The sequence below is a fragment of the Macaca fascicularis genome, chromosome 12, assembly GCF_037993035.2.
Source record: "Macaca fascicularis isolate 582-1 chromosome 12, T2T-MFA8v1.1".
NCBI lineage: Eukaryota > Metazoa > Chordata > Mammalia > Primates > Cercopithecidae > Macaca > Macaca fascicularis.
The window spans coordinates 52,743,972-52,766,709 of NC_088386.1; the positions used below are offsets into that span (position 1 = coordinate 52,743,972).

The window sequence follows — 22,738 nt, forward strand, 5'->3', positions numbered from 1 at the left end:
ACATAAACATTCAGACCATAACAAAATGTTCAGAAACTTTTATAGCAATATGACAAATTAAGTTTATTCTTAATTGAATGGAATAATAAAAACAGATGGATTAGTGAAAAAACAATAGTTGGCTTATAAAGAAATACATTGAAACCCCCTGAAGGAATGGTCTAAATCACTAAACATATGCATCTCTGGAAGTGAGGATATACTGGGCCCCTTCTTTAAGCTGTTGTGTCTTAAAGCTGAAATATTAACTTCAGTGATAAATTCCTCAGGCAGAGCATTGGCACCTGGGTACAACAGGGTTAAAGAGCAGGAGTGGGGTAGGTGGGGTTACAAACCAGGAACACATGCCCTCCAAGTTAGATAGCTTTTTTTTCTCTTTAATTGCCCTTAAAACACACACGCTCTCACATAACACAGAAGGTGAGAGCTGAATGAAGTTTTCTGGGTAATGGCATGAAATGTTTTCCTTATGAGAAGTGGTGTTGAGTTACAGCGTGCAGACGGAGAACGGGGAGGAGAGAAACAGCAGCCTCAATCTGGCCCCCACCTTTTCTTGGGCTTGTAGGAAGGTGGACATGGGCTCCCGGAGACAAGACAAGTAATACGTTGAACTGTTCGGTGGCTGGAATCAACTTTTCCTGGAGTAACCTAAGGCCAGTGTTTACCAGAACTTAGCTAGGGCCAGCCAAGCAGGCACAGATGCTCTGCTATGAAATGCCACGCAGGCAGAGACTGACAAGCGGTAGGAGCTGAGCTTTCCCCTTGGACTGCTGCTTCCTGCTGTGTTCAGGGGAGGGGGTCACTTTCTGGCAACTCTGCTGCTGCTGCTGCTGCTGCTGCTGCTGCTGCTGCTACTTCAACTCCCTCTCCACTCAAGGTAAGCAGGCTAAGGGAGGGCAGGCTGCTAGGGAAAGCTTTGTACCATGAACAGGATCCGAAAGTTTTTCCGAGGAAGTGGGCGAGTCTTGGCATTTATCTTTGTAGCTTCTGTCATCTGGCTGCTCTTTGACATGGCAGCTCTCCGCCTCTCATTCAATGAGATCAACACTCGGGTCATCAAGGAAGACACTGTGAGGAGGGAGCGGATAGGATTCAGAGTTCAGCCAGACCAAGTGAAAATTTTTTACAGCAGCATAAAAGAGATGAAACCTCCCCTAAAGGGACATGGGAAAGGGGCACGGGGCAAAGAGAACTTTAGAAAAACTGAGGAGAGTGTGCTCAAGGTTGAGGTGGACTTGGACCAAACCCAGAGGGAAAGAAAAATGCAGAATGCCCTGGGAAGGGGCAAGGTTGTACCGTTGTGGCATCCTGCACATCTGCAGACCCTCCCTGTGCCTCCTCACAAGCAGAAGACAGAAGGGAGAGGCACCAACCCTGAAGCCTCCTCTCACCAGGGGACACCAAAGCAAATGACAGCTCAGGGGGCTCCAAAAACCTCATTCATAGCAGCAAAAGGAACTCCATTAGTCAAAATATCAGCACACATGGGACGTGTCAGTTTAAAACAGGAGCCCCTGAAGAGTCATAGTCCCAGCAGTGACACATCAAAACTAGCAGCTGAAAGGGACTTGAATGTGACCATCAGTCTTAGTACTGACAGACCAAAGAAGCGATCACAGGCAGTAGCAAAAGAGAGGGCACACCCTGCCAGCACAGCAGAGCCGAAGTCTGGGGAAGTCATGGCCTTAAACAAAACTAAGTCTCAGAGCAAAGAAGTCAATGCAAATAAACACAAGGCCAATACGAGTCTTCCTTTTCTTAAGTTCATTGTCAATTCAAATCGCTTAAGGAAGCAATCTATTAATGAGACACATTTGGGAAGTCTGTCAAAGGATGATGGAGCTAGAGGGGCTCATGGAAAGAAACTCAATTTCTCTGAAAGCCATGTTGTGATTATAACCAAAGAAGAAGAGCAAAAGGCAGACCCCAAGGAGGTCTCCAATTCTAAAACCAAAACTGTATTTCCTAAAGTATTGGGTAAAAGCCAAGGTAAACACATTTCCAGGAATAGAAGTGAAATGTCTTTCTCTTCTCTTGCTCCACATAGAGTACCACTGTCCCAAACTAACCATGCTTTAGCTGGAGGGCTAAAGCCGGCAAAAATCAACATAACTGCCAAAGCCCCCTTTACAGAATACAACCAGAGTCATACAAAAGCCCTTTTACCTGAAGACAGTGGAATGCACCAGGTATTAAGAATTGATGTGACGCTTTCTCCAAGGGACCCCAAAGCTCCAGGGCAGTTTGGGCGTCCTGTAGTTGTCCCCCATGGAAAGGAGAAGGAGGCAGAAAGAAGATGGAAAGAAGGGAACTTCAATGTCTACCTTAGCGATTTGATCCCAGTGGATAGAGCCATTGAAGACACCAGACCTGCTGGGTAAGACCTATTTCTCTTCTCTTTCCTCAACCCCAAGTGCTTTGGTTCTTATATAGAGAGAATTTATTGCTAGATAATTCCGTGTGGTTTTTTGTCACCTAGAGAATTAAAGAAACATTAATCATTGGATATCATTCAAATATTTCACCAACTACACAGAGAAAAAATTCTCATATCAGCAGTTGCAGAGTTCTCATTCTCTGAGACTTTGGTCCCCACCATTAGCTCATGTTCAATTTCCTTCTCTCTGTTGAAAACCTGTTAAAATGATTAGATGAACTCAGTTCATAATAACGTATATATAAATGGTAGAGCTTAAAGTGTAATTCCATTAGAATAGTGACAAGGAAGTGAATTCCCAATTTTGGAGCTTTTCATTATTAGCAAGTTTGTCAGGAATATATTTGGGAAAGAAGCACACAGAAGGACTCTTCTAGGCCTCCCTGGAATCATATCTCAGCCAGCAGAATTCTGCCTAATCATGAGTAATGATAACCAGGATAGCAAGAGAAGAAGTGACTTTACTCCCTAAAATTTAATGTCTTTTATAGATGGAGATGGTAGACATTTCAGGAGATCAGTTACATAGGAATAATAATGTTGGAAAAAGTCAATCAGTCCATACCAGCAAACACCTACAGGAGGTATAAAAAGCATAATAATAATCACTTCTATTTGTAGACATTCACTATTTACAAAGAACCTGCATACATATAGATGAACTCCATATGAGCCCTGGAAAGGAGGAGGCTGGCATTATGGTTCAAAGTAACAAGCTGGCAAGGGCGCTCAGAAGTTACAACACTTTCTCAAAGTAATGCAGTTCTAAAGCTGCCCAGTGGACCTTCAGGAACCAGTCCTTCAAAAAGTTAAATTCCTGTATCACCAGATGTGGATCAAAGCATATAGATATTTAATCTGATTCAAATATAATTATGTTCCTGGCATTTTTTTTTCTTGGCCCACTGATAAGTGAAAGTACTCAATAGCCGTATTTCAATATCTGTTAACTCAGTTCCCTGAGTCAAACAATATTTGCCAGGAAGTTGGATTGGGGAATGTCAAGATTGAGACTTAGCACACGTGGCATGTAAACAATGGCCTTGTGGCTTCTGTAGAAAATTCTTCTTTGTGATCTAGGTAGTCAGCATTACACTTTAGTCGGTGTTACTAGGAGGAAGGCAGATACAGGGGAAGCTTTATCCATATTAGAAAGAAGAGTCTCTACATTGTGACGTCACTACAACCAGGTCATTTTCCATCTCTTAGCCGTCAGCAAATGGCTATCAGCCATGCACTGCTTAGGTCAAGCACTGTGCCATTCACGCTTCTCACCCTGGTGATAATCACAGCCTTGAGGAGAACACAGACATACTCAAAGATGAGGAAACTGAGGCCCTGGGATGCTAGATTGCCTGTGGTCACAAAGCTAGTCATTGTAGATAAATGATTAAAATTCATGCTCAAAATTATGCTGCATTCTTCTCCATCTCTTGCCAATCTCCCCTCAAAAAGGATCCTAAAAATTATGTTGGCCCAGCTCTAATCTAAAGTCCTGTGTATCACAGGATTACACTTGCCAGCTCTGAACAGAAAGTGCAGGGAAATGAAGTAGCTGTTAAAGGAGTTTCACTTTAACATGCCCTTATTGACCCAGCAGGCTGCTAGGGAGTCTGGTGAGGAATTAGACACTGCACAGAAGCACAAGCTCCAGTTCCAAACCAGAGAAAAGGCACATGTGTGGCGGGGTGAGGGTGCCCAAAGCAAGTAATAACAATGTTATCACCAGTGGGGCTCACTGAAGGCTCAGTGGCTCCCAGTGCTTTTTAGTTTCTATACTTTGGTCTGTAGAAGGTAAGCATTGCAGCCCAGGAAAGTTATAGTCAGGCTCTGTCCTCTGTCTTCTGAAGGAGGTTGTCCCAACTGTAGGAAAAACTGACACGTGTGCTTGAGAGGATGAGTCAGAGAGCATGTGGCCAGGCCTCCTCCCTCTTATCACATAACCCACCTTGGCTAAATATAGGCGTGTTCTCAAGCTGCCTGGCGGATGCTATGCTCCACTCAGGAGTCTACCACCAGGGATCCTGGACCTGGGGCCTCCCAAAGTATTTTTCAGTCCTTTTGTAGCCCTCTTCTTTGAAAGAGGATAAATCATTTTTTGTTCTTTTATCCAAACACCTTGACTATAAATATGTGTAAATTATGTATTCATGCAGATAAAGGTTAAAGAAAATACGATCAAAAAACATTTGATTCATCAGGTTGGCAAGATTTGGAGTGGTTTTTTTTTTTTTTCTTTTTTTACTTTGGATTTATTTATTTTCAGCCTTGCTCAAAATGTGTTTGAGGTAGCTGCTTACAGGAACGCACGCAATAAGATTTTTTAAGATGATAAGTTTTCAAAGTCAGCATAAGGGGAAATTGTTACAAAACAGAATAAGAAAATGAGTATGTGTGTGTGAAAGAGAGAGAGAAACAACTATAAGAACACAAGAGGGCTAGCTTAAAATTAGCTGAAGTAGCATCCTACTGCAACCTTTAAATTTTGAGAGTTTTGGAGAATATCTTCCTTATTGACTTATTCATTTCCCCAAAATCCACTGTTATAGATGAATTAACACATAACTGGCATATCACTACTGCTCATTGAATACAGAATGCACCAAAAAATGTAAAAAACAACAACAACAACAACAACAAAAACCACACACACAGATTTGGTATAATCATTTAAATTCAACTTCCCCCAGTGAAGATAATAACTAGTCAGTAGTTAACATCATTTAAAGATGAATTAGCTGATGTGCTAGGGTGAGGTTACCATTAAGAAGTAGAGGACAGGCATGGTGGCTCACACCTGTAATCTCAGCACTTTGGGAGGCACGGTTGGAGAATCCCTTGAGCCCAGGAATTTGAGATCAGCCTGGGCAATATAGTGAGACCTCATCACTACAAAAAGTTTAAAAATTACCCATGGGTGGTGGTGCATGCCTGTAGTCTCAGCCACTCAGGAGGCTGAGGTGGGAGGATCACTTGAGCCTGAGAGGTCGAGGTTGCAGTGAACCAAGATTGTGCCACTGCACAATAGCCTAGGTGACAGAATAAGACCTTGTCGCAGAAAACAACAACAACAACCAAAGCAGAGGAGACAGGCAGGGATTTCCAGGACAACTTCTCTTACTCTAGTTCTAAAATCAGATTCTCTTTTCCAAACCTACTCTTTCCTCCTTTTTCTCTTGAGTCCCAAAGGACCATTGCTAAAATGTTAAGATGCAATTTCATACCTCTTTTCTAAAGCACAAGAACTCCTTTCTGTTCTCAGGGTTACTCACACTGTCCTTTTCTGTCTGCCCATGTTTCTCCCCTTGGTGGTATAGCAATAGCACCCCGCACATGACATTTTCTCCAAGCTGGGCCCTCAGCATGAGAAAAGCTAATCTCTTTGCTCTTCTCCACCCATTATGGTTGTAACCATCCACTGAAGTTTACATTCACTGGTCCCTTCCCACAGCCTCCCTCCATCCTCACCATTCTCTTGCACACATTCTAATCCAACATTACTCAAAATTCAACTGTGGCTTCCCTCCACCTGGACCATGAGGTCGCTGTGACCTCTAAATTGCAATTACTCTTAGTGTACACAGGCATCCTAGTTACTGAAACACTCTTTACTGCGTCTGTTTTGTCTCCTTAGTGAAATTATAAGCTTCTGAAGGAAACTCTGTCTTTAGCTTTATTTTGTACTCCTTTAGCACTGATCACAGTGCTGTGCATTCAGAAGCAACATGTTTACACAGTATGAATTTAAAATTTGTTTCTCTGAATTTGTTTCTCTGAAATGATTTTTGAACATTGATACTACCTTGAAAATAATCAAAAGGTAGCAATTCAAATGAAACCTGCAACAAGTCTATTTATAAATTATTAATGACTTCTTAATTTTTCATTATGAATATATGGAATATATTAAAATCTGATTTAAGGCAAACACATTCTGTTTAACGCTATGATCTATTCATTAATTCATGTTTATTCCTTGTTTTATATTTTTGCTATTGTTTTGGTTCTTAATTTTAATGTTTTGGCTTTCAAGAGAGGAAAGCCTATTTTATTTACAAGAATGTTTTATGTCAGCATGTAAAATACAACTTCATTGTTGCCTAGAAATTTTGCCTATAAAATTTGCTTGAAATAAAATGCTTTTTTGACAGTTAAAGTTCCATATTTAATCTTTTTTTAATTAAAAGCTAATCTTTTCAGTTCTTGCTCCTAATGATTGAAGTTTGTTTCTGTCAGCAACAATCAACGCACATACACATACACATACACACACACACACATGCACACACATATGTAAACACAGGTTTTGCTAAAATGTGATCCTGTGCAGGGCAATTCTACTTGGAGAAGTCTGTCTTCTGGCCTGAAGCTATAGTTAAGATGGAACTCCAAAAATGAACTTATTTTAAGAGTGCACTTCCTGAATCTGAATTTAGAGAAAAATGACTCAAAGGAATTTTTGCTGCCAGCATTCAGTTTTTAAAGTACAATAAGAATTCTGGCGTGCTTGTCTGCCACTGCTGTGTCCTCATAATGTTACTCAATTGCTTAATTTAATGCTTTGCTTTCCCTACAAAACTCTGGCAAGCCCCTCAATAAAGCAATTAAAATGGGTCTTTATTCTCTTAGCCCAGAGCCAGGACTGTCAACCAATAATTTGATTCCTTCCTACACAGCTAAAGAAAGTTTTTTTTGGCACATTTGAAAAGCAAAAGATAGCACCATGCATTTGCCACAAACCAATCTAAATTACTGAGGGGAAAGAAAAACTTTCTGGAACCTTAATTTTGATCCTAGTAGGGTTAGAAACTATAACTGATGAGTTACTGGAGGAGGAAGGGGAGGAGCAGGAGGATACAGAAGAGAGAAAATAAAGTGATCAGGTATCCTCCCAAACTTTGAGCTTCTAAAAGTTTATCAGACTGAGAGAAAAAAAGAAACTTTAAAGTTAAATTAAATTTAAATTTGGAATTTAATTTTATCCCAAGATGGGATACAAATCTTAACTGATGAAACAAACATGCTTTTGTGACTAATAGCGATTGGAGAATATTAATTAAAATTCATTGGAGAAGCTATGAGATCTCCTTGAGAAACTAATTGGAGGCAGGAAAAAAAAACCTCACAAGATGAATTCAAAAGGATTTACTTCCTGCTTTCACCTCTATGGGTAAAAGCAATGCAGTCGTGCCTTTTGAATAGTGTGTACGTGTTCATTTTTGTGGGCACGTGCGTGCATTTGTGAACATATGCATGTGTTTGTGTGTTAGGGCACAGTGCTCTATTTCACTCAAAAGTCATGTAGGAGATCAGGAAATAAAAAGGAAAACTTGTTAAAAGGTTCAGACTAGACTGTAACATAATGAAGGTGAAATATGGCCAAGGGACAATGAACTGGGCCTTTGAATACTTTTCTTTATCCCACTCTCCTTATAACAAAGGGAGTAACAAAGACAACAAAGATCAGAAGAAAAGAATGGAAAGCACAATTCTGCCTCTAGTTCAAAGAGAAGAAAACAGCTAAACGGTGCCTAATGAATACAAAACTGAGAAATGTTAAAGCGAATTCCTGACTTTTCCTCCTAAATACTGTGAAAGCCCTAGAAACACTCCTGGGAGAGAGTAGTTAATAAATGCAGGAATTTGAAAGAAGTATACTTTTTCATATACTGAACACAGGGCCCAATTTAACCATCAGCATAATATATCAAACTCTTGCTGTAATATTGCCCTGGTACTCTTGGCCCTGAAAATAACTTCCTATTGGGCTTTTCTGGCTGATCCAATCAGAACGGAGCTTCTCAAGACAGAAACAACTTTTTTGCTCAAGGTTCAGAAAATTCAGAGAAAATAGCAATGTTTAGAAGCTGTATTTTGCTGTTTGCTTTCGAAATGAAAGGAGCTTTTTAGAGTCTCCTGGAAAAACAGCTATATCATACCAAACTCACGTACCTTCTCAGTTGGCCTTGCTTCTAAAATGTTGATAATATGGACAAGTGTGAGAAGCAGCAATGTGAGGAAACAGTGTTTACAAAGGTCGTCACAACTTGCCTTCTCTTTTAATCCTTAAAACAATTCCTCAAGGTAGATACTATCATCATCCCGGCTTTACCTATAGAAAAACTGAGACAGAGGAAGCTGAGGTTTCAGGTAACAGCAGATATTTCAGACAGTGGCAGTTCATTTCATTGCACATGATATTTGCTCATTGCCTATCAATCAGGAGTGGTGCACCATGCCGGGCAGTTGAGGCCTTTATCCTTCAGGCATATTATTTCATCTGATCCTTCTGGCCATGCCAGATTAGCAAAGTGTTACGTCTCTTTATTAACAGATGAGAGGGGGAAAGAGAGCAAATGGTAATGTAACTTGCCCAAGGCCTCACAGCTCACAAGTGCCAAAGTTGGGACCCAACCTCTAGTTTTCTGATTCTTCCTCACTCAGTAATAATTCCACTGCACCAGTCTGGTTCCCTCTCCACCCCCAGCAACTCTCCCCATGTAGTGACCATCATCACCTGCACCTCTCCTTGACTTGCCAAGGCCCTGTGCATAAAGGGGAATCCCTCCACTGCTCAGCTTCACACACAAAAGAAGTGCTTAGTTTTGTTTCAGTCAGTGATGTGTGTGTATGCATATATGTATGCATGTAGACTTACGTTTGCATGTGTGTGTGTATTCTAAGCAATCCTCATAGCAACACTATGAGATATTAACTTTCATATGTTTTACAGTTGAGAAGGGTGAGACTGTAAAAGAATAAATGATTTATCCACTGTCCCAGCAAGCTAATAGCAAATTTGGGATTCAAAAGAAAATTTCCCAATTTTTAATTCTTTCCACAGGTGACAGCTCCTCCTTCCTTTGTTTCCTTATAGTCATATGACTTTGGCAGAAATTAAAACACCTCTCTTCCTTATACATGGGTAAGAGATGCATGAGGGGAGTTAAGTTTGCATGACATGTACCTCATCAGAGAAAAAAATATAGAAAACCATTTCCTATACAGCACTAAGCAAAGGTGATTCTTTAAAACTGGGCCATAACACAGCCCTGCAGTGAACAAAGCTCTCAGGACTGCTACTGCGCAGTATGGCATCAGAGCATGGTCATAGACTTCAAGGCATGTACAGCAAAATGTGATGCAGAAACACAGGGGACTATTGGGGAAAAGGAGATAAAAGGCTAAACCTGAACTGGGAGAGACAGAAATGTTTGAGCTGCAACCTGAAAGAGTAGAGAGTCAGAGAAATGGAGAAAACAGTAAAAAGGATGATCCATTGAGAAACTGAGGAAATCTGACATGGGTTGCAGGAGAGCAATGAGGATGTAAATGAGGCCATAGAAGTAAGTAGAGTCCAGATCACTCAGGACCTTGTTCAAGTTCTTCTAAGGGCCAGTGGGAAATCATTAAGGGATTTAAAACCATAGAAATAACAATTTAATTTGCCTTTTCTCAGGGGACTTATGACCCAAAGGAAAGCACTTACAGGTAAATGCTAAAGTTGCATAGAAAACCACAGAATGTTAATACTAGGTGAAGATTTGAAAGTTATCTAATCTAGTCCTTTATGTTACAGAGAAGGTTCCAGGAGAAAAATGACTTGCCCAAGGTCATACACAGCAGGCAAGACAGAACATCCCCACCTAGTACTATTTCTGTCACATCACACCACCTCCTCCTCTTCTCCCTGCCATCCCAATTTCACTGTGACAGCTTCCTGCTCAAAATAGACTATTGTTGAAGTGGTGAATGTTGATGCTGGTGGCTTATATTTCTAAGCCTGAGTCCTGTCACTTTGATGACTCTACATTTACCATGGCAACCACGGCCGCAGTTGGCTAAGAACTTTGGAGTAGAAGTGATGAGTGTGACTTAAATTTTCTGAGTCAGTAGCCAGGTGATTTTGACTGAATGTCACGGATAGTCTACCCTAGAAAGAACAAAACATGAAAGTACAATTTTTATATCGCTGTACCGTCTTATCAGTGAGAGGGAAAGCGGCCCCAAACAATTCTAAGGTCTGGGAGAAAAGAATACAATTCCAGGCAGAGCTCTTCAGCTGTGTGCTCAATTCTCCTCCTGATGTTCCTGAGATACCAGCGCTTGGGGAGTGAAGGCCCCTGAAGGCTCACATCAAGGCAGTAGTTGAATTGCAAATAGAAGTTAAGAAAATATTCTCCTTGACCTTCTGTTCAAACCTGTGAAGCCTGAGACTTGACCCACATAGTACATCTTGACTGTCTCGGAATAAAATGAAAAATTCATAGAAATGAGAGAATGTTATCATTCTCTCAATCTTAGGATTTAAAACCTTCTCTATTTGATAGGCTACATTCAAATCAGGTTAGTGGCTCAGCATACAGCACACAGAAGCCAGGAGGGTGGGACGCATCACTTTCTGGGTCTCTCGATAAATGATTGAGCACTTGACAGATTCAGATTAGAGGACTGCCTCAGAAAAGGGCAGTGTGTGTTATGCCCAGACCGTTTATTCCCCGAAGAAGACCACCAGAGTCCAGAGTCAAAGCTAAGCAGCAAGGATCTTTATTACAGGTTCGAACCTGGAACTCTCCCTCGCTCGTGAAACGAGACGGGCAGGAGAGCTCCCCCACTGAGCTCCGAGCAGTGTTATATAGTCTAAGAAAAGTGGGCATAGAGTTATTATACAAATCAGATATATGATTGGCTAGTGTTTGAACAAGGCGATTTGGCTAACTATGATTGGTTCCCGCCATTTCTGATATTTTGGTTCAAACTTTGAGGCGGGAGAGCAGGTTTATGGCAGCAAGAGTTTATCTTACTTAAACACGTCTTGTGACCTTGCCTCAGAACTTACAAAATCTCTGGTATGTGCAAAACAAAATCTCTGGTACGTGCAGAAAACCAGGTACTCACAGAACTTACGAAATCTCTGGTATGTGCAAAGATTAGAGAGCAGAACAAGGGTGTAGCGGGTGGGGGGCGGGTACACATCTATCTTTGTGTCCTTTCATGTGCTCCGTCAAAATGTGTGTATTTGCATTATGGGTAATCATAGGTTCTCACATGAGTTTTTCAGCATGAAGCTTACAAAATATTTTTACATCCATTATCTCATCAAATCTTCATCACCGTTCTGTGATGAAGGCATTGTAATCTTCATCCTAAAAGTGAGGAAACTAAGGTTCTAGGAGCCTAACTCACTTGCCCATGGCCATAGGGCCAATAAATGCTAGAATGAACAGAAAACTTAGTCCCTCGTCATCTTTCTCAAGTCCAGGGTCTTTCTGTCCACCACAGTAGTATGTCAGCTAAGTGTAGGATAGTGAAACTCCCCACATTAGAGGCCCCATTTGTTTTTAGAACTTGGATTGGCTACAGTAATCTAAGCATAGATTCCCCCCACACGAAACAGATTAGATTAATTTTTAAGTATAGCATGGGACCAGTAGACTCTAAATACCTAATCTGTTTAATAAATAGGCATATAGAATATAAATGTGATTTCCTAGCCTCAAAAAAGTTACAAACCTAGAAATATCTGGCATTCAAATTAGACTTTAGCAGCAATTCCTCCTCCCACGATATAGGCAGAAATTAAGGGAAAATTGGAATAAAGGAAACTTGCTTGAATTAAGTTGGTGTAGGATAACTTGAAATGGTTTTTACAACCTATGCCAACTAGATGACGTAGTGTCTGTCCAGAATATTCTCCATTCGCCTCAAGCCCCTACCCTATTACAATAGCAAGTAACCTTCCTTCCAGTATGAAAGACTGGAGTAAGAGTTTAAAATGCTGAAAACTTTGCTGGGGTTTCCCACTGTTCCTTTGAATGAAACAAGCACACTAGTTTTTCTAGATACCCGGAAACATGTTTAATCTGTTTAGTAATGCAGGAGAACAGGCCTCTGTAAATGTTAGAATGCCTTGACATGTCAGTGACCCCAAAGCAAGGCACACCCTGAAACTTTGTATTGGAAATCTCTGGCATCTCTTTCTGTCATCCTATAATATTGCTTTTACCAGGCACTAATATGATCTGTACTATATAATCTTCCACAGAATTTTCTTCATTGTAATTCTTTAAACACATCTAAGATATATATTTGTCAACAATTGGCAGAGGTGCTACTTATTTGTTGGGATATTAGCATCTAGTGCAATCCCTCATGATCTACCCATGTAGGGTACTAATGGTGAAATTAAGGCACCATGACACATTGGGGGAATGGAGGATTAGATATTTGGTGATTAGAGGTGTCTTCCCCAAATCTGTCAAATTTCTGAGAGTTTTTCTTACCTCCAATTTCAGACTGTCTAGCAATTTTTAGAACTTCCTTCTAAAAAAGACAAAAACTCTACTAATTTAAAATATAGGAAGAGTCATTTGCATGAGCCTGCTTAGTTAACTCCTTCTCATACAATTCCTTTTGTCACTGGATGTTTCTAAGATCAACCAAATTTTAACCACAAAGCAACTCTCAGGACTTCACAGCGGGGCTTGTTGGTTTATGCAGAATTTGTGTAATTGACTCTTTCTTTTTAGAATTGATTAGATTTTTTTTCAGCACCAAATACCGTTAAAAAAATTTAAGTGTGAAATGTGTGAAATAATTTCTCATTAATTTATATTCTAAAATTAGAGAAGAGGAAGTCATAGGCCGTAGCTGTTTTCTTCTGTACCCTCCCTTTCACTCAGGCTATTATACTTCTCTTAGCTTTACTTCCTCTTTCCCTGACCCAGAGCTCATCCCAGAATATTCAACCACCTTACACCAGTCCTCTCAAACCTCACTACCCATTCTCTTTCTACTTCATGTGCTTTGATGTCCCTTAGACTCATATTAATCCAGCAATTTGCTTTATCTCTTCTTACACTCAGGCTGGCAGGCACTGGTGGAGCAAATCATATATTGAAATTTCATAAAATTTTGGCATCTCCAGTTTCAGAAAAGCGCTCACTGCCCATCTGAAATCCTAGCTAGCTGGCTAGTATTCTCTCCCATTGCCCATAGTATATGTCTAAAATATTCTCCATTCTCCTCAAGCCCCTAGCTTATTACATTAACAGATAACCTTTCCTCCAGTATGAGCTACGGCTATTTTCAACTTCTCATCCCATGTGCATAAATATATTTGTATACATTACCACCATTTTGTACTTTCTATCTCAAAGGAAAATATTTCTTCCACTATTTTGGCTTTAAATTTAAGCTCCATCTCATCTCCATCCATCCATTCATGCATTCAATACATATTTATCAAATATTTATTGTGTAATTGTGCTGGAAGCTTGTGGTACTGCAGTAGGCAAGGCAGATTTGTCCTGCCCTCAGAAAATTTTGGATGCAGAAGATAAGGAAATAAGATTGATAAAAGAATGCTATGACAGAAACACAGGTGACTGCAATAGGGAATAATAAAAGAATACCTAAATTTTGAGAGGGTAGTCAGAGACGGCATCTCTGTGAAGGGAATATTTAAGATAGGAACTAAATGAACAGAAGCAGCCAGCCACGAAGATATGGGAAGGGTAGCAAAAATGCTAGAAGTTAAGCAAATAACAAAAGCTGGAGCATTCTTCTAGGAACTGAAAGAAGGCCAAGGTGGAGTGTGTGAGGGGAGAGTGGAATGACAGGCAGTTGGAAAGGTGAGCAGGGGTCCTATAAACTAAAGAATGTGGATTTTTTTTTTTCCTTTTCACTTTGTCCCATAGAAATTGACTGAGGATTTTAGACAGGAGAGTGGTGTTGATCTGAAAAACTGTGGAAGTAGTGTCCCATTATGGGACTCCAGCAATAATCCTGGAGAAAGGGAATGGATGCTCAAGAGCCAGGGGAGGTATAAAGATGTTAGAGTTGAGATATTTGTTGGCAATATACAGAATAGAAGTTGATGGATTGATTATATTTACAGTCAGGAAGAGGGTGAATTCTAGACGAGAATCCATATTTCTGCAGCAAGAAGGATGGTGATGCCATTATGAGGGAAATGCAAAGGAGCTGGTTGGATTGAGTGGGGTGAAGTCAAGGTTTCTGTTTCAGACACATTATGAGTGAGATGCCTGTGAGACATGCAGAGGAGATGTTCAAAAGTTGTTTAGATGTAAGGTAAATCTGCAATTCAGATGGGAATGCTGACCTGGATATAAACTAGGAAGATATTATCACACTTAAAACTGTGGGCATGATGGGCTCATACAGTCATATCATACATAGAAGAAAACAAAGCCCCAGACCCAGCTCTGAGAATCTTGTGTTTGTTAAGAGGAAAGGAAAGCTGAGAAGGAAACTGAAGGTGAAAAGCCAGTGAGTGATGGGTGAAAACTAGGAGAGTGTAGTGTCTCATGGGACAAAAAATTTAAAAATGGACAGTGGCCAAAAGAAACTAGACTTGTTAATTGCATCAACTGCCACTGTAAGGTGGGTTAACATAAGGAGACCTTGCTTTATTGATAATCCTATCAATTACTGATTTTTTTTCAACTCTTAGTTCTATCTGTACCTTCTCTGATGCTCATAAAAATGATTCTGTCCATTTCTACTCAAGAGAGGAAGGGAGAACAGGGATGACAAATTTTCCTTGTATCCCACCTATCTACCCTCCTATTTCTTTCTTTTCTAGGTTTTCTCCCAAAATTGTCTGCAAAATACTATCCTTTCCCACATTTACGTTTTACTCCTTTTTTAAATAATTTCAACATTTTAGATTCAGGGAGTGCATGTGCAGGTTTGTTACAGGGGTATAATGCGTTCTGCTGAGGTTTAGGATTACAAATGATTCTGTCACCCAGGTACTGAGCATAGTACCCAACAATCAGTTATTCAACCTTTGCCCCTCCTTCCTTATCCTCTCTAGTAGACCCCAGTGCCTATCGTTGCCATCTTTATGTCTATGAGTACCCAGTGCTTAGCTCCCACTTATAAGTGAGAACATGTGATATTTGGTTTTCTAGTCCTCTGTTAATTTGCTAAGGATAATGTCCTCCAGCTGCATTCATATTGCTGCTAAGGAAATGATTTTATTCTTTTTTATGACTTCATAGGATTCCATGGTATATATGTATCATATTTTCTTTATCCAATCCACCATTGAGGGGCACCTAGGTTGATTACATGTCTTTGCTATTGTGAACAGTGCTGAATTGTTTTGGTAGAACAACTTATTTTCATTTGGATATATACCTAGTAATTAGAATGCTTGCTCAAATGGTAGTTCTATGTTAAGTTCTTTGAGGTATCTCCAAACTGCCTTGTACAGTGCATAAAGTAATTGGTAGGAACTACATTCCTACCAACAGTATGGAAGTGTATAAGCATTCTCTTTTCTTCACAGCCTTGCCAGCAACAGTTGTTTTCTGACTTTTTAACAACTGCCATTCTAAGTGGTATGAGATGGTGTTTCATTGTTCATTTACCTTTTACTCTGTAGTTCATTGTGCTCTCGCCCCACCAATCTCTCGTTGGGAAACTTTAGTCTCATCACTCTGGTCTTTAATGTTCACCACAAGAGATTCTGAGAATTAGAATCTTATTTTGGAGATGTTTCCTCTTTTGCCTTATGAAAAACATTTCAGAGTTTAAAGTCTGTCCAGTTCCAAAATTGTCCCTTAATTGTTGGAATTGTTGGTAATCATGCAACCAAATAGACCAATTTTTTATGTACTTCTTGGAAGCTCCTCAATTTATATTCTTTCTTCTTTTTTTTTTCTAATTATCTTTCTTTTCTAAAATTGAGTTTCAATACAATAGTTCATAATTTGGTATCACCAATTAACACTTTCATGGACTTCAATGTGCAAACTCCTAAAACTACAAAGAAGCTTCAAATTTAGAGAAAAAAAACCAGCATGACTAACAATTCTGTAAATTCAAAATAAACCTACCTTTTGTTGAGGGGTAGAGAAACCTTTTTTTTTTTTTTTTTTTTTTTTGAGACGGAGTCTCGCTCTGTCGCCCAGACTGGAGTGCAGTGGCGCGATCTCGGCTCACTGCAAGCTCCGCCTCCCGGGTTCACGCCATTCTCCTGCCTCAGCCTCTGGAGTAGCTGGGACTACAGGCGCCCGCCACCACGCCCGGCTAATTTCTTTTTCTATTTTTAGTAGAGACGGGGTTTCACCGTGTTAGCCAGGATGGTCTCGATCTCCTGACCTCGTGATCCGCCTGCCTCGGCCTCCCAAAGTGCTGGGATTACAGGCTTGAGCCACCGCGCCCGGCCGAGAAACCATTTTAAATTTTTATTTGAAAACAGCACATTTCTTGCTTTTTGTTTGTTTGTTTTGTTTTTGTTTTTGAGACAGAATTTCACTCTTGTTGCCAAGGCTGGAGTGCAATGGCACGATCTCAGCTCACTGTACCCTCTGCCCCGCTGGCTTCAAGCAATTCTCCTGCCTTAGCCTCCCGGGTAGCTGGGATTACAGGTGCCTGCCACGATTCCTGGGTAATTTTTTGTATTTTTTTTTTTGTACTTTAAGTTGTAGGGTACATGTGTCCAATGTGCAGGTTTATGTTGGTTTGCTGCACCCCTCAACTCGTTATTTACATTAGGTGTTTCTCCTAATGCTATCCCTACTCCAGCCCCCCACCCCACAACAGACCGCAGTGTGTGATGTTCCCTGCCCGGTGTCCAAGTGTTCTCATTGTTCAATTCCTACCTATGAATGAGAACATGTGGTGTTTGGATTTTTGTCCTTGCGATAGTTTGCTGAGAATGATGGTTTCTAGCTTCATCCATGTCCCTGCAAAGGACATGAACTCATCCTTTTTTTAAGGCTGCATAGTATTCCATGGTGTATATGTGCCACATTTTCTTAATCCAGTCTATCATTGATGGACATATGGGTTGGTTCCAAGTCTTTACTATCGTTAATAGTGCCACAATAAACATACGTGTGCATGTGTCTTTATAGTAGCATGATTTATAATCCTTTGGGTATATAGCTGGTAATGGGATCACTGGGTCAAATGGTATTTCTAGTTCTAGATCCTTGAGGACTTGCCACACTGTCTTCCACACTGGTTGAACTAATTTACACTCCCACCAACAATGTAAAAGCGTTCCTATTTGTCCACATCCTCCCCAGCATCTGTTATTTCCTGACTTTTTAATGATCATCATTCTAACTGGCGTGAGATGGTATCTCTTGTGGTTTTGATTTGCATTTCTCTGATGACCAGTGCTGATGAATATTTTTTCATGTGTCTGTTGGCTGCATAAACATCTTCTTTGGAGAAGTGTCTGTTCATATCCTTTGCCCACTTTTTGATGGGGTTTTTTTTTTTCTTGTAAGTTTGTTTGAGTTATTTGAAGATTCTGGATATGAGTCCTTTGTCAGATGGGTAGATTGCAAAAATTTTCTCCCATTCTGTAAGTTGCATGTTCACTCTGATGGTAGTTTCTTTTGCCAGGCAGAAGCTCTTTAGTTTAATTAGATCCCATTTGTCTATTTTGACTTTTGTTGCCATTGCTTTTGTGTTTTAGTCATTAAGTCCTTGCCCATGCCTATGTCCTGAATGGTACTGCCTAGGTTTTCTTCTAGAATTTTTATGGTTTTAGGTCTAACATTTAAGTCTTTAATCCATCTTGAATTAATTTTTGTATAAGGTGTAAGGAAGGGATCCAGTTTCAGCTTTCTACATATGGCTCGCCAGTTTTCCCAGCACCATTTATTAAATAGGGAATTCTTTCCCCATTTCTTGTTTTTGTCAGGTTTGTTGAAGATCAGATGGTTGTAGATGTGTGGTGTTATTTCTGAGGCCTCTGTTCTTTTCCATTGGTCTATGTATCTGTTTTGGTGCCAGTTCCATGCTGTTTCAGTTACTGTGGCCTTGTAGTATAGTTTGAAGTCAGGTAGCATGATGCCTCCAGCTTTGTTCTTTTTGCTTAGGAGTGTCTTGGCAATGTGGGCTCTTTTTTGGTTCCATATGGACTTTAAAGGAGTTTTTTCCAATTCTGTGAAGAAAGTCATAGGTTGCTTGATGGGGACGGCATTGAATCTATAAATTACCTTGGGCAGTATGGCCATTTTCACTATTTTGATTCTTCCTATCCATGAGCATGGAATGTTCTTGCATTTGTTTGTGTCCTCTTTTATTTCATTGAGCAGTGGTTTGTATTTCTCCTTGAAGAGGTCCTCCACATCCCTTGTAAGTTGGATTCCTAGGTATTTTATTCTCTTTGTAGCAATTGTGAATGGGAGTTCACTCATGATTTGGCTCTCTGTTATTCCTGTATAGGAATTTGATTCTCTGTTATTCGTGTATAAGAATGCTTGTGATTTCTACACATTGATTTTGTATCCTGAGACTTTGCTAAAGTTGCTGATAAGCTTAAGGAGATTTTGGGCTGAGGTGAGGGGGTTTTCTAAATATACAATCATGTCATCTGCAAACAGGGACAATTTGACTTCCTCTTTTCCTAATTGAATACCCTTTATTTCTTTCTCTTGCCTGATCGCCATGGCCAGAATTTCCAACACTATGTTGAATAGGAATGGTGAGAGAGAGCATCCTTGTCTTGTGCCAGTTTTCAAAGGGAATGATTCCAGTTTTTACCAATTCAGTATGATATTGGCTGTGGGTTTGTCATAAATAACTCTTATTATTTTGAGATACGTTCCATCAATACCTAGTTTATTAAGAGATTTTAGCATGAAGGGCTGCTGAATTTTGTTGAAGGCCTTTTCTGCATCTATTGAGATAATCAGGTGGTTTTTGTCTTTGGTTCTGTTTATATGATGGATTACGTTTATTTATTTGTGTATGTTGAACCAGCCTTGCATCCCAGGGGTGAAGCTGACCTGATCATCGTGGATAAGCTTTTTGACGTGCTGCTGCATTCTGGTTTGCCAGTATTTTATTGAGGATTTTTGCATCGATGTTCATCAGGGATATTGGTCTAACATTCTCTTTTTTTGTTGTGTCTCTGCCAGGCTTTGATATCAAGATGATGCTGGCCCCATAAAATGAGTTAGGGAAGATTCCCGCTTTTTGTATTGATTGGAACAGTTTGAGAAGAAATGGTACCACCTCCTCTTTGTACCTCTGGTAGAATTTGACTGTGAATCTGTCTGGTCCTGGATTTTTTTGTTTGGTAGGCTATTAATTATTGCCTCAATTTCAGAGCCTGTTATTGGTCTATTCAGAGATTCAACTTCTTCCTGGTTTAGTCTTGGGAGGGTGTATGTGTCCAGGAATTTATCCATTTCTTCTAGATTTTCTAGTTTATTTGAGTAGAGGTGTTTATAGTGTTCTCTGACAGTAGTTTGTATTTCTGTGGTATCAGTGGTGACATCATTTTTTATTGTGTCTATTTGATTCTTCTCTCTTTTATTCTTTATTAGTCTTGCTAGCAGTCTATCAAGTTTGTTGATCTTTTCAAAAAACCCGCTCCTGGACTCATTGATTTTTTGAAGGGTTTTTTGTGTCTCTAGCTCTTTTAGCTCTCCTCTGATCTTAGTAATTTCTTGCCTTCTGCTAGCTTTTGAATGTGTTTGCTCTTGCTTCTCTAGTTCTTTTAATTGTGATGTTAGGGTGTTGATTTTAGATCTTTCCTGCTTTCTCTTGTGGGCATTTAGTGTTATAAATTTCCCTCTACACACTGCTTTAAATGTGTCCCAGAGATTCTGGTATGTTGTGTCTTTGCTCTCACTGGTTTCCAAGAACATCTTTATTTCTGCCTTCATTTCGTTATTTACTCAGTAGTCATTCAGGAGCAGGTTGTTCAGTTTCCATGTAGTTGTGTGGTCTTTAGTAAATTCCTTAATCCTGAGTTCTAATTTGATTGCACTGTGTTCTGAGAGACAGTTTGTTGTGATTTCTGTTATTTTACATTTGTTGAGGAGTGCTTTACTTCCAATTATGTGGTCAATTTTAGAATAAGTGTGATGCTGTGCTATGGAGAAGGAATATTCTGTTGATTTGGGGTGGAGAATTCTGTAGATGTCTATTTGGTCTGCTTGGTGCAGAGCTGAGTTCAAGTCCTGGATATCCCTTTTAACCTTCTGTCTCGTTGGTCTGTCTAATATTGACAGTGGGGTGTCAAAGTCTCCCATTATTATTGTGTGGGAGTCTAAGTCTCTTTGTAGGTCTCTAAGGACTTGCTTTATGAATCTGGGTACTCCTCTATTGGGTACACATATATTTAGGATAGTTAGCTCTTCTTGTTGAATTGATTCCTTTACCATTATGTAATGGCCTTCTTTGTCTCTTTTGATCTTTGTTGGTTTAAAGTCTGCTTTATCAGAGACTAGGATTGCAACCCCTGCTTTTTTTGCTTTCCATTTGCTTGGTAGATCTTCCTCTATCCCTTTATTTTGAGCCTATGTGTGTCTCTGCACATGAGATGGGTCTCCTGAATACAGCACACTGATGGGTATTGACTCTATCCAATTTGCCAGTCTGTGTATTTTCACTGGGGCATTTATCCCATTTACACTTAAGGTTAATATTGTTATGTTTGAATTTGATCCTGTCATGATGTTAGCTGGTTATTTTGCCCATTAATTGATGCAGTTTCTTCATAGCATCAATGGTCTTTACAATTTGGCCTGTTTTTGCAGTGGCTGGTATGGGTTGTTTCTTTCCATGTTGATTGCTTCCTTCAAGAGCTCTTGTAAGGCAGGCCTGGTGTTGACAAAATCTCTCAGCATTTGCTTGTCTGTAAAGGATTTCATTTCTCTTTCACTCATGAAGCTTAGTTTGGCTGGATATGAAATTCTGGGTTGAAAATTCTTTTCTTTCAGAATGTTGAATATTGGACCCCACTCTCTTCTGGCTTGTAGAGTTTCTGCCAAAAAATCTGCTGTTAGTCCTATGAGTTTCCCTTTGTGGGTAACACGACCTTTCTCTCTGGCTGCCCTTAACATTTTTCCTTCACTTCAACCTTGGTGAATCTGACAATTATTTATCTTGGGGTTGCTCTTGTCAAGGAGTATCTTTGTGGTGTTCTCTGTATTTCCTGAATTTGAATGTTGGCCTGCCTTGCTAGGTTGGGGACGTTCTCCTGGATAATATCTTGAAGGGTGTTTTCCAACTTGGTTCCATTCTCCCCATCACTTTCAGGTACACCAGTCAGATGTAGATTTGGTCTTTTCACATAGTCCCATATTTCTTGTAGGATTTGTTCATTTCTTTTTACTCTTTTTTCTCTAAACTTCTCTTCTCACTTCATTTCATTCATTTGATATTCAATCACTGATACTCTTTCTTCCACTTGATTGAATCGGCTATTGAAGCTTGTGCATGCATCACAAAGTTCTCTTGCCCATCAGGTTTTCAGCTCCATCAGGTCATTTAATGTCTTCCCTACACTGTTCTAGTTAGCCATTCATCTAGCCTTTCTTCAAGGTTTTTACTTCCTTGTGATGGGAAGGAACATGCTCCTTTAGCTCAGTGAATTTTGTTATTACTGACCTTCTGAAGCCTACTTCTATCAACTTGTCCAAGTCATTCTCCATCCAGCTTTGTTCCATTGCTGGCAAGGAGCTGCAATCCTTTGGAGAAGAGGCACTCTGATTTTTAGAGTTTTCAGCTTTTCTGCCCTGGTTTCTCCCCATCTTTGTGGTTTTATCTACCTTTGGTCTTTGGTGTTGATGACCTACAGATGGGGTTTTAGTGTAGATGTCCTTTTTGTTGATGTTGATGGTATTCCTTTCTGTTTGTTAGTTTTCCTTCTAACAGTCAGGTCCCTCAGCTGCAGATCTGTTGGAGTTTGCTGGAGGTCCACTCCAGACCCTGTTTGACTGGGTATCACCAGTGGAGGCTACAGAACAGCAAATATTGCTGCTTGGTCCTTCCGCTGGAAGCTTCGTCCCAGAGGGACACCCACCTATATGAGGTGTCTCCCAGTTAGGCTATACAGGGATCAGGGACCCACTTGAGGAGGCAGTCTGTCCATTTTCAGAGCTCAAATGTTGTGCTGGGAGAATCACTGCTCTTTTCAGAGCTGTCAGACAGGGACATTTAAGTCTGCAGAAGTTGTCTGCTGCCTTTTGTTCACCTATGCCCTGCTCACAAAGGTGGAGTCTACAGAGGCAGTAGGCCTTGCTGAGCTGCAGTGGGCTCCGCCCAGTTTGAGCTTCCCGACTGCTTTGTTTACCTACACAAGCCTCAGCAATGGTGGACGTCCCTCTCCTAGCTAGGCTGCTGCCTCCCAGTTTGATCTCATACTGCTGCACTAGCAGTGAGCAAGGCTCCGTGGGTGTGGGACCCACCAAGCCAGACACAGGAGAGAATCTCCTGGTCTGCCGGTTGCTAAGACAGTGGGAAAAGCACAGTATTTGGGCGAAAGTGTCCCATTTTTTCAGGTACAATCTGTTA

General features: G+C 40.3%; 1 protein-coding gene across 3 annotated transcripts in view; it reads left to right on the forward strand.

The window, feature by feature from the left end:
- Positions 1-496: 496 nt before the first annotated feature.
- Positions 497-22,738, forward strand: part of GALNT5 (polypeptide N-acetylgalactosaminyltransferase 5) — a 149,861-nt gene continuing 127,619 nt past the window's right edge. For all 3 annotated transcript variants that reach the window (XM_065525506.2, XM_045367100.3, XM_005573219.5), the window contains exon 1: positions 497-2,377. In XM_065525506.2, coding sequence (XP_065381578.1) covers positions 924-2,377 — 1,454 coding nt within the window. In that variant the 5' untranslated portion in view covers positions 497-923. The remainder of the gene's footprint in view (positions 2,378-22,738) is intronic.